At 47.3% G+C, this 12,106-nt stretch overlaps 1 protein-coding gene across 1 annotated transcript in view; it reads right to left on the minus strand.

Annotated features, from left to right (window-relative positions):
* The window catches only part of DHX40 (DEAH-box helicase 40), a 40,910-nt gene that overhangs the window by 22,903 nt on the left and 5,901 nt on the right, over nt 1-12,106 (minus strand). The window contains exons 4-7 of the mRNA XM_039350008.1: nt 10,824-10,943; nt 7,815-8,045; nt 2,093-2,159; nt 725-856 (exon numbers count right to left, since the gene is read on the minus strand). Of these exons, the coding sequence (XP_039205942.1) occupies nt 725-856; nt 2,093-2,159; nt 7,815-8,045; nt 10,824-10,943 (550 nt within the window). The remainder of the gene's footprint in view (nt 1-724; nt 857-2,092; nt 2,160-7,814; nt 8,046-10,823; nt 10,944-12,106) is intronic.

Consider the following 12,106-nt stretch of genomic DNA (forward strand, 5'->3'; position numbering starts at 1 on the left):
CTGAAGGTCTGCAGGTTTTGCAAAGATTAAAAGCAAAACCTTGTTAAATTGGACTCGGCCACAATCCAGCCGCCAGCCAGGCGAGACAGCAAGGAGTGATCTGACTTGGACTACAACAGCTATCATCCTCAGCCAGCACAGTTGAAGATATTGGGAACTGTAGCCAAGCACACTAAGAGGGCAGCAAGAATAGGCCCCAAGGCCCCTGCAAAACACCAGTTTCTCTTTCCCCAGAATCATAGGGCTGGAGGGGATCATGGAGGTCTTCTAGTCCAACCCACCGCCAGGGGCAGGAGACCTTATACAATCCTACTTAAATGGTTGTCCAATTTTTTTCTTGAAAAACCTCCACGCCTCCGGGAGCCAAATGAGATTTGAAAAAAAGGATAAAGAAAATCTTCTCACAACTTTTTAGAGAATAGCAATAGCACTTAGACTTATAGACTGCTCCACAGTGCTTTACAGCCCTCTCTAAACGGTTTACGGAGTCAGCATTTTGCCCCCAACAATCTGGGTCCTCATTTTACCGACCTCGTAAGGATGGAAGGCCAAGTCGACCTTGAGCCGGTGAGGATCGAACTCCCGGCATTGGGCAGAATTAGCCTGCAATACCGTATCCTAACCACTGTGTGCCACCATGGCTCGAATGCTGCAAAATGCAGTAGATGTGAGGACTCACAGCGAGAAAATCCGAACACAGGCAATAAAAAAGAAGTTCTCTCACCTGTTGGCATGCATCCGTACAGGGGCAAGATAAGTATGCCTTCCACGGAGCGCTCTCTTACGTCAAAGCGGTAATCTATCATCTCGGCTTTTTGGAAAAGAAGTTCGCAAGCTCTTTCGATCTCCGATTGCCCTAGTGCGAAACCACAAACTCATTTAAGACATTGTTCTGAAGAACCGTGAGAAAAAACACAGGCAGACTTGCAACTTAAGAACCATTCATTTAGCAACCATTCAAAGTTAGAATGGCACTGGAAAAAAAAAGTGACTTGCAGCCAGGGAGTCACACTTACGATGGCTGCATCATCACCTCGGTCATGTAATCAAAAAATGGATGTTGGGCGATTGGCATGTATTTAATATGGTTGCAGCATTGTCCTGGGGTCATATGATCACTCATTGGCGACCTTCCCAGCCAGCTTCCAAAGAAAAGTCAATGGAGGGAGCTTGACTCATTTAATGACCACATGAGTCACTGAATGCAGTGATTCACTTAACAAACATGATAAAAAGGTGGTATAATTGGGCGTGTGTCAAGGATGAAATTTTGGCAGCTACGTGCCTCTGCATTTCAACTTTAGATTAAGGAGAGGGGAGGTGTTACTTTCAAGTGGGTAAGGAGGAGAAACGAAACTTCTTCGATTCAGCTGCAGACCATGGGTGCCTGAAGCCTTGTCAAGGTCACCAGAACAGGTATGGATTTGAAGCAGACGGTTCCCGTAACAAGGTAAACTTGTTGATATGGTTTATTTAAGACGTTGGGGATTTCGCTGGGAAAATTATTGTTTAAGGCTATGAATTGGTGTGGGAACCTCAGAGTTAGTTTTGCTTCAACATAACTAAGCAGTGTATTCAATAAACAATAAGATTTTCAGAAACGGAATGAACCACTAGAGAGTCCTTGACTTAAACAAGCATTATGACCCTAATACCAGGTTCAATTATGCTTGTTTAAATCAAGGACTCTCTAGTGGTTCTCAACCTTTTAAATGCCACGACCCCCAACCAGTCGTAAGTCGAGGACTACTCAACTCTTGCAGCACCGTTTGCAGAATAGGACTTTTGGCAGGCTCAGCAGGGCAGAGACAGCCTGGACAATTCCTATTGGCTTTTGAAAGCCAATAGAATTAGACTCTATTCAAGAGAGTCTATTCTATGGGCTTTCAAAAGCCAATAGAATAAAAGGGAGTAGCACAGCTAAGGAAAAGGGGGAAAAAATGGCGGACTGTGTTGTTTGGCGACCCCCGTGAAATGGTCGTTCGACCCCAAATGGGGTCCCGACCCACAGGTTGAGAACCAGTGCTATATATGAAGGAGCATAGTGATTCTCCACAGGTAGCATCTAACCTGGGAGCAAAGGAACACTTACCTGTCAGAAAAACCAGGATGTCTCCAGCCGAGCCATTCAGATGGACATCCAAGGTCACTTTGATAGTCTGAAGCAAAAAACGTGAAGACTTTAGAAGGCGTTCAAGCACTGTATTTTTTCACACTGTGCTAAATACTACAGGTAGTCTTCCACTCACAACCACAACAGAGCCCAACATTCAGCCCATCTGAAATGGTATAAGTCAGTGATGGCGAACCTTTTAGAGACCGAGTGCCCAAACTGCAACCCAAAACCCACTTATGTATCATTGGGTGCCGGGTAGGTGTGGTCCATTGGGTAGGTGTGGTCCATTGGGTGGGTGTGGCCCATTGGGTGAGCGTGGCCCATTGGGTGGGCGTGGCCCATTGGATGGGCATGGCTACAATGGTAACGGTAGACTGGGTGGGACTAAAAAGTTCAATCAATCAATTCCAACTTTACGAGATCTTTTTTTTCCCCGCGAGAAGTTGAAATTGATTGAACCTTTTTTTTTTTTGCACATGGTGGAAGCCTAAAGCGAAAAGGTTTTATAAAACCCAGCTGAAGACCTAGGATTGGGGTGATGGTGCGCGTGCCCACAGAGAGGGCTCTGCATGCCACCTGTGGCACGCGTGCCATAGGTTCGCCATCACTGGTATAAGTTAATCTGCTCAAACAGGAGGCTGGACTAGAACAGGGCTTTTCAACCTTTTCACAAATTGTACCACTTTCAGGACATGACAATATTTGAGTACCACCAGTGCTTAGCAAGGTGTCAAAAAGGGGTGGGGAATTTTGGGTTTTACTGATTAGATTCATTTGTTGTTATAGAAATGGCTAGTTTATAATATTATGGAAAAGTAAAAAGTTGAGGTTCAATGTTAATGCTTCCTTCTACTGCAACAGAGGAAATATGTTCTTTTTCCCTTCTCCCCCTCACTTCCTCCCCTTTTTCTTCACCACTATGTCCTACTATTTGTTTTTGTATTTTATTCTATAATCTAATAAAATATTACAAACTGTAGAAAAAAAGTAAAAAAGTACCAGTTTTAATTTCTTCTGTGACTGTTCCTTTGCTGAATCACTTTCCCTTTGCACTGACAAATATATGATGAATTCAAACTTGGTACTTTTATGACTTGTGGACTTCAACTCCCAGAATTCCTCAGCCCTCATGGCTGGTTGAAGAATTCTGGGAGTTGAAGTCCCCAGGTCTTAAAGCTGCTAAGTTTGTAGACTACTGAGCTAGCTGGTTGGCTCTTCTGAGCTTTTCCAATCCCTTCCCTGTACCCTTAAAGCAGGGGTGTCAAACTCAATTTCATTGAGGGCCGCATCAGTATTGCGGTTGCCCTTGGGGGGCCGGGTGGGTGTGGCCAGGGTGGGTGCGGCCTACTGGGTGGGCGTGGATGGAGTGGGTGTGGCCTACTGGGTGGGCATGGCCAGCTCTACATCGTTCGCGTCAAGGGTGCCTTTGGGGGCCTGGGCAGGAGTGGGACAGATCTGAGGGTCTCTGGCAGAAGGGGGGGGGACCGGGGCAAGCGCCAAGGCATGGTCCATTTCTTCATTCCTCACAAAGGGTGACACCTCCCCAGCATGCACCCAGGGGGCGGGGCAGACGCGGCAGGGGCTGGTTCCTCGCTGTTTCTGGACAGCCTTGTGGAGCTAAGACTGAATGCGTTTCAGCATAGATGGCCACCACAAAATTGTACATTGGCTCCCGGCTGGCCTGGGCCAGGGCCAAAGCAGCGAGGGCCGTTCCCTCACTGTTTCCAGGATGGCTTCGCGGGCCACATGAAACCACTTCTCCGGCCACATCCGGCCTCTGGGCCTTGTGTTTGACATGTCTGCCTTAAAGACATAGGAATCAAGTGCAAAGCAAGAAAATAAAGAAACACAAACTCTGTTTTTTTTCTCTCTCTTTAAGTTGCCTCAGGCGTGTCACACAATCCTTGACTGAAAGGCTCCGGAAATTGCGAAAAGCTTTAGCTTTAAATTAAGCCTGTTTACCTTCAAAGAAAACTTTCTAAAAGCCACAGACAGACTCAATTAAAGGGGGTAAAATTAATTACATTTGTTTAAAGGGATTAAACCTTTCCTGATGTCTTTTTTCCCGTTCTCCCACCCAAACCATGATCTTTTATAGCCTCTCATCTCCCCCCCCCCCTTTTCTTCAGTTCACCTCCAGCTCCAAGCTGCTTCCGGAAGCGCCAATCAGCTGGAGCCCTGCCGGCTGCCACAGTCCTGCAGCTGCAGCTTCAGCTGCCTCTCCCTCAGGCTTGGCTCACTTTGGCTCATTCCCCTCCCCTGCTACACTTGGCTAGCAATCACGTACCAAATGCCATGTGGCAAAGTACCACAAGTGGTATGCGTGCCACTGGTTAAAAAGCCTTGGACTAGAAGACCTCCAAGGTCCCTTCCTATTCTATTCTATGCTATGCTATGCTATTCTAATTCTATTCTACTCTATTCTAATTCTATTATATTCTATTCTCAAAATTCTATTCTATTCTATTCTATTCTATTCTATTTCTATTCTATTCCTATTCTCAATATTCTATTCTATTCTATTCTATTCTATTCTTTCTATTCTATTCTACTCTATTCTATTTCTTTTCTATTCTATTATTCTATTCTATTTCTATTCTATTTCTCTTCTCTTCTATTTTATTCTATTATTTTTCCGTTGCTAAGCAACACAGTTGCTATCTGAGTTGTGCCCAATTTCATGACCTTTTTTGCCATGGCTGTTAAGTGAATCACCACGATGTTAAAGTGAACCTGGCTTCCCCCATTGACCCAAGGAGCATTTTTTTTGCCAGAAATCAAAAGTATACCCTGGAAATGGGACAGGCTACTGCAAACAGCCGTAAGGGGGAGCCGGTTGGCCAGGCGCCCAAATTCAATCATGTAACCACAGGGTGTCTGAGTGCAGCTGCTGTAATTTCAAAATTTGGTTTGTGTGTGTGTGGGGGTAACCTGTCATAACTTTAAGCAGTTGGAAGCCAGCTGGGAAGGCCACAAATGGTGATCACAGGACCCCACAACAGTGCAATCATTGTACATACATGCCGGTTGCCAAGCAACCAGGGCAATGGTCGGTCATAAGTAAGAAAACCGGTCATAAGTCACTTTTTCCAGTACTGTTGTAACTTTGGATGGTTATTAAACTGACGATTGTAAATTGAGGACTACTGGTATGGTAAGGTTACATTAACAGAATCTCGTAAATCTGAAAGTATAAATTTCCCGCCATTTCTTTTACAGTCTAAGACAGTGGTGGCGAACCTATGGCATGCGTGCCAGAGGCGGCACTCAGAGCCCTCTCTGTGGGCACACGGGCCATGCCCAGGAGATGGCAACTGTCCCTCTTCAACCAGCCGTCCGCTAACTCGCCGAGGTCCCACGTGGCCGGATGCATCCCGGCTTTCCTCCTGCCCATCCCATCCCTCCTGGCCTCGCATGCTCTCCTTTTCCCGGTCAGACCCACTGCATCGCCTCCTCAGCTGTCGGCCAGCCGTCCAGCTCACGACCTGTTTTCCTAGTTCCCTTCTGGGAGGGGAGGCTCCATGGTATCGGAAGCAGAACATCCAGATTCAGCCATAGTTTCATTCCATACAGCATTAACCTTGTGAACTCTCAAGCTTCCTCCTTCCGTTATATATTCAAGATGGACACTGTTTCATATTTATTTGCTATGTAGGAGTGTGGGTCTATACATATGTTGTATATAGTATGTTTAGGTGTGTGTCATGTACGTGTTTCACTTTGAGAGCGGGCAACTATATTTCATTTTTTAATGTATGCCATTGTGCCCACAGTAAAAAAAAAATGACAATAAAGGTTATCTTATCTTATATTAAATCCTAAAATGCTCGGGAATTCCTGAAAGCTTGGCCTTCAGACAAATCGGCCATCAAAGACACACAGAGACAAACCACATTTAGATACCAATCCAAAGGCCACAAAAAAGCTAAGAAGGAAACTAAAAGAGCATAAGGCTTTCCCTCCAGCAGCCCACACTCAGATAAGCAGGGTTATCACCAGACTGACAATCTAGCTGCAAACAATATCCTAATCAAGGAACTACTAAGGAGGAAATGATATCTCCACCAGCACTGTCAGGGAAGCTACTGTACATAAACAGAGAGCAAACTCTACATTCACCAGCACTTAGCTGGATATTGAAACATCTGCAAACATCTAAAACATATAAGGAACGGCTGCTGGAGTTGGGTATGTCTAGTAGTTTAATGAAGAGAAGGATGAGGGGGGACAGGATAGCAGCGTTCCAATATCTCAGGGGCTGCCCCAAAGAAGAGGGAGTCAAGCTATGCTCCAAAGCGCCTGAAGGCAGGACAAGAAGCAACAGATGGAAACTCATCAAGAAGAGAAGCAACCTAGAACTAAAGAGAAACTTCCTGACAGTGAGAACAATTAACCAGTGGAACAACCTGCCTCCAGAAGTGGTGAATGCTCCAACACTGGAAGTCTTTAAGAAGAGACTGGACAGCCATTTGTCCGAAATGGTATGGGGTTTCCTGCCTGAGCAGGGGATTGGACTAGATGACCTCCAAAGTACCTTCCAACTTTATTATTATTATTATTATTATTATTATTATTATTATTATTATTAAATAATCAAGCTTAGAGAGCACCAAGGACCTCACAGTCCTCCCTCTCGTTCTCTTCTTCTTCCTCTGTCTCTTCCTCCTCCTCCTCCTCCTCCTCCTCCTCCTCCTCCTCCTCCTCCTCCTCCTCCCACAAATCCCTTCCCTTCTAGCACTGATGACGTTACCTAGTTGGGTAACGAAACATCTGCAAACAACCATGCTTACAGAGCACCAAGGACCCCACAGTTCTCCTCCTCCTCCTCCTCCTCCTCTTCCTCCCACCCTATTCCCTTCTAGCACTGATGATGTTACTTAGTTGGGTAACGAAATGTCTGCAAGGAAACAACCAAGCTCAGAGAGCACCAAGGACCCCATAGTCCTCCTCCCACGTCTCCTTCTCCTCTTCTTCCTCCTGCTCCCCCTCCTGCTCCTCCTCCCCCCATTCCCTTCTAGCACTAATGATGTTACCTAGTTGGGTAACGAAACGTCTGCAAACAACCAAGCTTACAGAGCACCAAGGACCCCACAGTCCTCCTCCTCCTCCCACCCTATTCCCTTCTAGCACTGATGATGTTAGCTAGTTGGCTAATGAAATGTCTGCAAGCAAGCAAGCAAGCTTAGAGAGCACTAAGGACCCCACAGTCCTCTTTCTCCTCCTCCTCTTCCTCCTCCTCCTCCTCACACCCCATTCCCTTCTAGCACTGATGATGTTACCTAGTTGGGTAATGAAACATCTGCAAACAACCAAGCTCAGAGAGCACCAAAGACCCCACAGTCCTCCTCCTCCTCCTCCCACCCTATTCCCTTCTAGCACTGATGATGTTACTTAGTTGGGTACGAAATGTCTGCAAGTAAACAACCAAGCTCAGAGAGCACCAAGGACCCCACAGTCGTTGTCCTCCTCCTCCCACTCTATTCCCTTCTAGCACTGATGATGTTACCTAGTTGGGTAATGAAATGTCTGCAAGCAAGCAACCTTAGAGAGCACTAAGGACCCCACAGTCCTCTTTCTCCTCCTCCTCTTCCTCACACCCCATTCTAGCCCTGATGATGTTACTTAGCTGGGTAACAACCAAGCTCCGAGACCACCAAGAACACCTCAAATAAATAAAGCGAAAGTGACCAGCCAGTACCTCTGTGATGAAGGCAGAGCTGTTGGCATCTCTGGGGCCCAGACTATCACAGAAGACCTCCTCCACCCGGTATTTTCTTCCTGGAATCTCCACCACCGAGCAATGCCCGAAGAACGCCGAGAACTTCTCCACGTCCAAGGTGGCGGACATCACCACGACCTTCAAGGGTTCCTTCCTCTTGACTTCCTTTTCCTGATGGAGCAGCTGCTTCAAGAGGCCAAAGAGGATATCCTGAAAGAGAGGTGGTGCTCCTAAAGTCCACATTTTGGAAAAAAAACAATCCACTTTCAAACCTGGAACAAACTGGTGCTCTTTCACAGCCAATCCTAAGTTGATCTTTTCATTAGTAGAAGCAGAATAATAGAATATAGACTCTGGCACGCGGCAACCACCATAAATAGGAGTCAATCGCCAAGCATCTCAATTTTGATCACGTGATCTAGGGCAGTGGTTCTCAACCTGTGGGTCAGGACCCCATTTGGGGTCAAACGACCATTTCACGGGGGTCGCCAAACAACGCAGTCCGCCATTTTTCCCCCCTTTTCCTTAGCTGTGCTACTCCCTTTTATTCTATTGCAGTGGTTCTCAACCTTTCTAATGCCGTGACCCCATAATACAGTTCCCCATGTTGTGAGGACCCCCAAGTGGGTGTGGCCACCAATAAGAGGGAGTAGGACAGCTAGGGAAAAGGGAAAAAAATGGCGGACTGCGTTGTTTGGCAACCCCCGTGAAATGGTCGTTTGACCCCAAATGGGGCCCCGACCCACAGGTTGAGAACCACGGTTCTATTGGCTTTTGAAAGCCAATAGCATAGACTCTCTTGAATAGAGTCTAATTCTATTGGCTTTCAAAAGCCAATAGGAATTGTCCAGGCTGTCTCTGCCCTGCTGAGCCCGCCAAAAGTCCCATTCTGCAAACGGTGCTGCACCAGTTGAGTAGTCCTCGACTTATGACCGGTTGAGTAGTCCTCGACTTATGACCAGTTGGGGGTCGCGGCATTAAAAAGGTTGAGAACCACTGATCTAGGGGATGCTGCAATGGTCTTAAGTATGAAAAACAGTCCTAAGTCTCTTTTTTCAGTGCCAGTGTAAATTTGAACGGTCACTAAATGAACAATTGTACGTCGAGGACTACCCTAAAGTATTCTCTGATAGAGCAAAAAGGAACAGCAAGGAAGAAGCTTCAAATCTGATTCATGTTGGAATTTTAGCAGGCCCTCAAAACGTTTGAAGTCACTAGTCCACAGGAATTATTAGAGGCACCCAGTAGGGGAATCTAATCTAAAAGGAAAAAAAGACTGGGAATATACTACAGGCAGTCCTCGACCTATGACCGATGGCTTAGCATCTGTTCAATCTGACGACCAGCCTATCTTGGGGCTACATATTACCCAGATTCGAAGTTCTGACGGTCACACCTACTCTGCGGTCACATGACTGAACTTTGGCAACCTTGGTTCTTTTATGACTCATGGACTTCAACTCCCAGAATTCCTGAACCGACATAGCTCAGCATGAAAACTTCTCCCTTTCTCCTCAGCATGGCTGGCTCAGGAATTCTGGGAGTTGAAGTCCACGAGTCATAAAAGAGCCAAGGTTGCCTCCCCTTGAGTTAGGACCCAGCAGACAGGGGGAATAAAAACCAAAACCCCCCACCTCATAAAAGAGCCAAGGTTGCCTATCCCTGGTCTAGTTTAATGAAGAGAAGGATGAGGGATGACATGATAGCTGTGTTCCAATATCTCAGGGGCTGCCCCAAAGAAGAGGAGTCAAGCTATTCTCCAAAGTACCTGAAGACAGGACAAGAAACAACGGATGAAAACTAACTAAACAGAGAAGCAACCTAGAACTTAGGAGAAACTTCCTGACAGTGTGAACAATTAACCAGTGGAACAACCTGCCTCCAAAAGCTGTGAATGCTCCAACTCTGGAGGTTTTTAAGAAGAGACTGGACAGCCATTTGTCTGAAATGGTATAGAGTTTTCTGCCTGAGCAGGGGGTTGGACTGGATGACCTCCCAGATCCCTTCCAACTTTATTGTTATTATTATTATAAAATTGGATTGGTTACATGAACGACCTGTTTTACAACCTTCATGACTTATGACTTTGATAGGCAGGCTCCACTGAAGTCATAAATCAAGGACTGCCTATACTGCATACTCCAGAATAGAAAGGATGTAAGGAAATTCCATGGGAGGATTTAAAAAAAAAACATCTCAAAATGCCACCCAGCCTGGAATTGAAGGCCCAAAGTATTGTTTTGACCTTGGCTACATTCTCTTAACTTCATTAAGTCCTAACTCAGGGGGAGGCAACCTTGGCTCTTTTATGACTCGTGGACTTCAACTCCCAGAATTCCTGAGCCAGCCATGCTGAGGAGAAAGGGAGAAGTTTTCATGCTGAGCTATGTCGGCTCAGGAATTCTGGGAGTTGAAGTCCATGAGTCATAAAAGAACCAAGGTTGCCTACCCCTGATCTAGATCTGTCTGTCTGTCTGTCTGTCTGTCTGTCTGTCGATCGATCGACCGACCGACCGACCTACCTACCTATCTTATCTATCTATCTATCTATCTATCTATCTATCTATCTATCTATCTATCTATCTATCTATCTATCTATCTATCTATCTATCATCTAGGTGAGGGATAGGCAACCTTGGCTCTTTTATGTCTCGTGGACTTCAACTCCCAGAATTCCTGAGCCAGCCATGCTGAGGAGAAATGGAGAGGTTTCCATGCTGAGCCAGGCTGGCTCAGGAATTCTGGGAGTTGAAGTCCACGAGTCATAAAAGAGCCAAGGTTGCCCTACCCCTGATCTAGGGTGCTGAGCTTACACTTTTCCTTCTCCCTCCCACGCCCCCTTCTTCTTATGTTGTCTCTTTCAGATCAAGGAAGTCTTTTATGAGCCCACCACAAAGCAAAGTGCCCACGTTGCTTAAACCCTGGCTGGTTCAGCTTCCACCAAGCCAGAGAAATAAATCTTAATCTGCCTATTTTATTAGCACTGACCGTGCAGAGACTCCGTTCGTGAGCTTCGTCCAGAACAACGACGCTGTACTGGGTCAGATGTGGGTCTGCCAAGATCTGCCTTAACAGGCACCCGTCCGTCAGATACTTGATTGCAGTTTCCTGGGACGTTTAGAATCAATATTTAGTCAGCGATATCCTTTTGATTACAGCAAAGAAAACTCCTGACGCTGCTGGAAGGAAATCCTCCGCTCAGAAAGACAATGCTTTTTATTTAATAACTAAATAAATAAATAAATAATAAAGGGAAAGGTTTCCTATCGGCCTATCCCAGAGATGGCGAACCTTTTAGAGACCGAGTGCCCAAACTGCAACCCCAAAACCCACTTATTTATCGCCGGGTGCCAGGTGGGCGTGGCTGTGGTGGTCATGGCAGACTGGGTGGGTGTGGCCAAGGTGGGAGTGGTCACCTCGATGTTGCTCGTGGGGAGGGACGCCTGTGGGGGCCAGGCAGGGTTGGGGGAGATCCTGGGGGTCTCTGGCCGGTGGGGCGGTAGGCAGGAGGCTCGTCCTGCAGGGTGAGGCGAGGCAGGGCTGGGGTGCCATTGTCGCAGGGCAAGGCGAGGCAGGGGCCGGGGCAGCTGCTGCCTGACACCATCGGCCCCCACACACAGAGGCCAGCGAGCGCATGGGGGCCAACAATGTCCGTCAGCAGCCACAGCCTGCCGACCCCTCGACCGGCGCACTCTGGGGCTCCGCAGCCTGCCGCTAGCAGTTCAGGGAAGCCCCCTCTGAGATGGACAGATGGCCAACAGCTGAGGAGGCGATGCAGTAGGTCTTGCCCAGGAAAAGGAGAGCATGCGAGGCCAGGAGGGATGGGATGGGGGGGAGGGAAACCAGCCGTGCTGGGATGCATCCAGCCATGTGGGACCTCGATGAGTTAGCAGGCGGCTGGTTGAACAGGGACAGTTGCCATCTCCAGGCCATGGCACACATGCCCACAGAGAGGGCTCTGAGTGCCGCCTCTGGCACGCGTACCATAGGTTCGCCACCACTGGCCTATCCAGTCATGTCCAGCTCTATGGCAGTGGTTCTCAACCTGTGGGTCGGGACCCCATTTGGGGTCGAACGACCATTTCACGGGGGTCACCAAACAACGCAGTCCACCATTTTTTCCCCCTTTTCCTTAGCTGTGCTACTCCCTCTTATTCTATTGGGTTTTGAAAGCCAATAGAATAGACCAGTGGTTCTCAACGTTTGTGTGACGGCAACCCCCGTCACACAAACGTGCCACGCATGCGTGGCGCCGCCCCCTGAGGGGGGAA

This window comes from Crotalus tigris, unplaced genomic scaffold (assembly GCF_016545835.1).
Source record: "Crotalus tigris isolate CLP2741 ecotype Arizona unplaced genomic scaffold, ASM1654583v1 scf7180000018306.2785112, whole genome shotgun sequence".
NCBI lineage: Eukaryota > Metazoa > Chordata > Lepidosauria > Squamata > Viperidae > Crotalus > Crotalus tigris.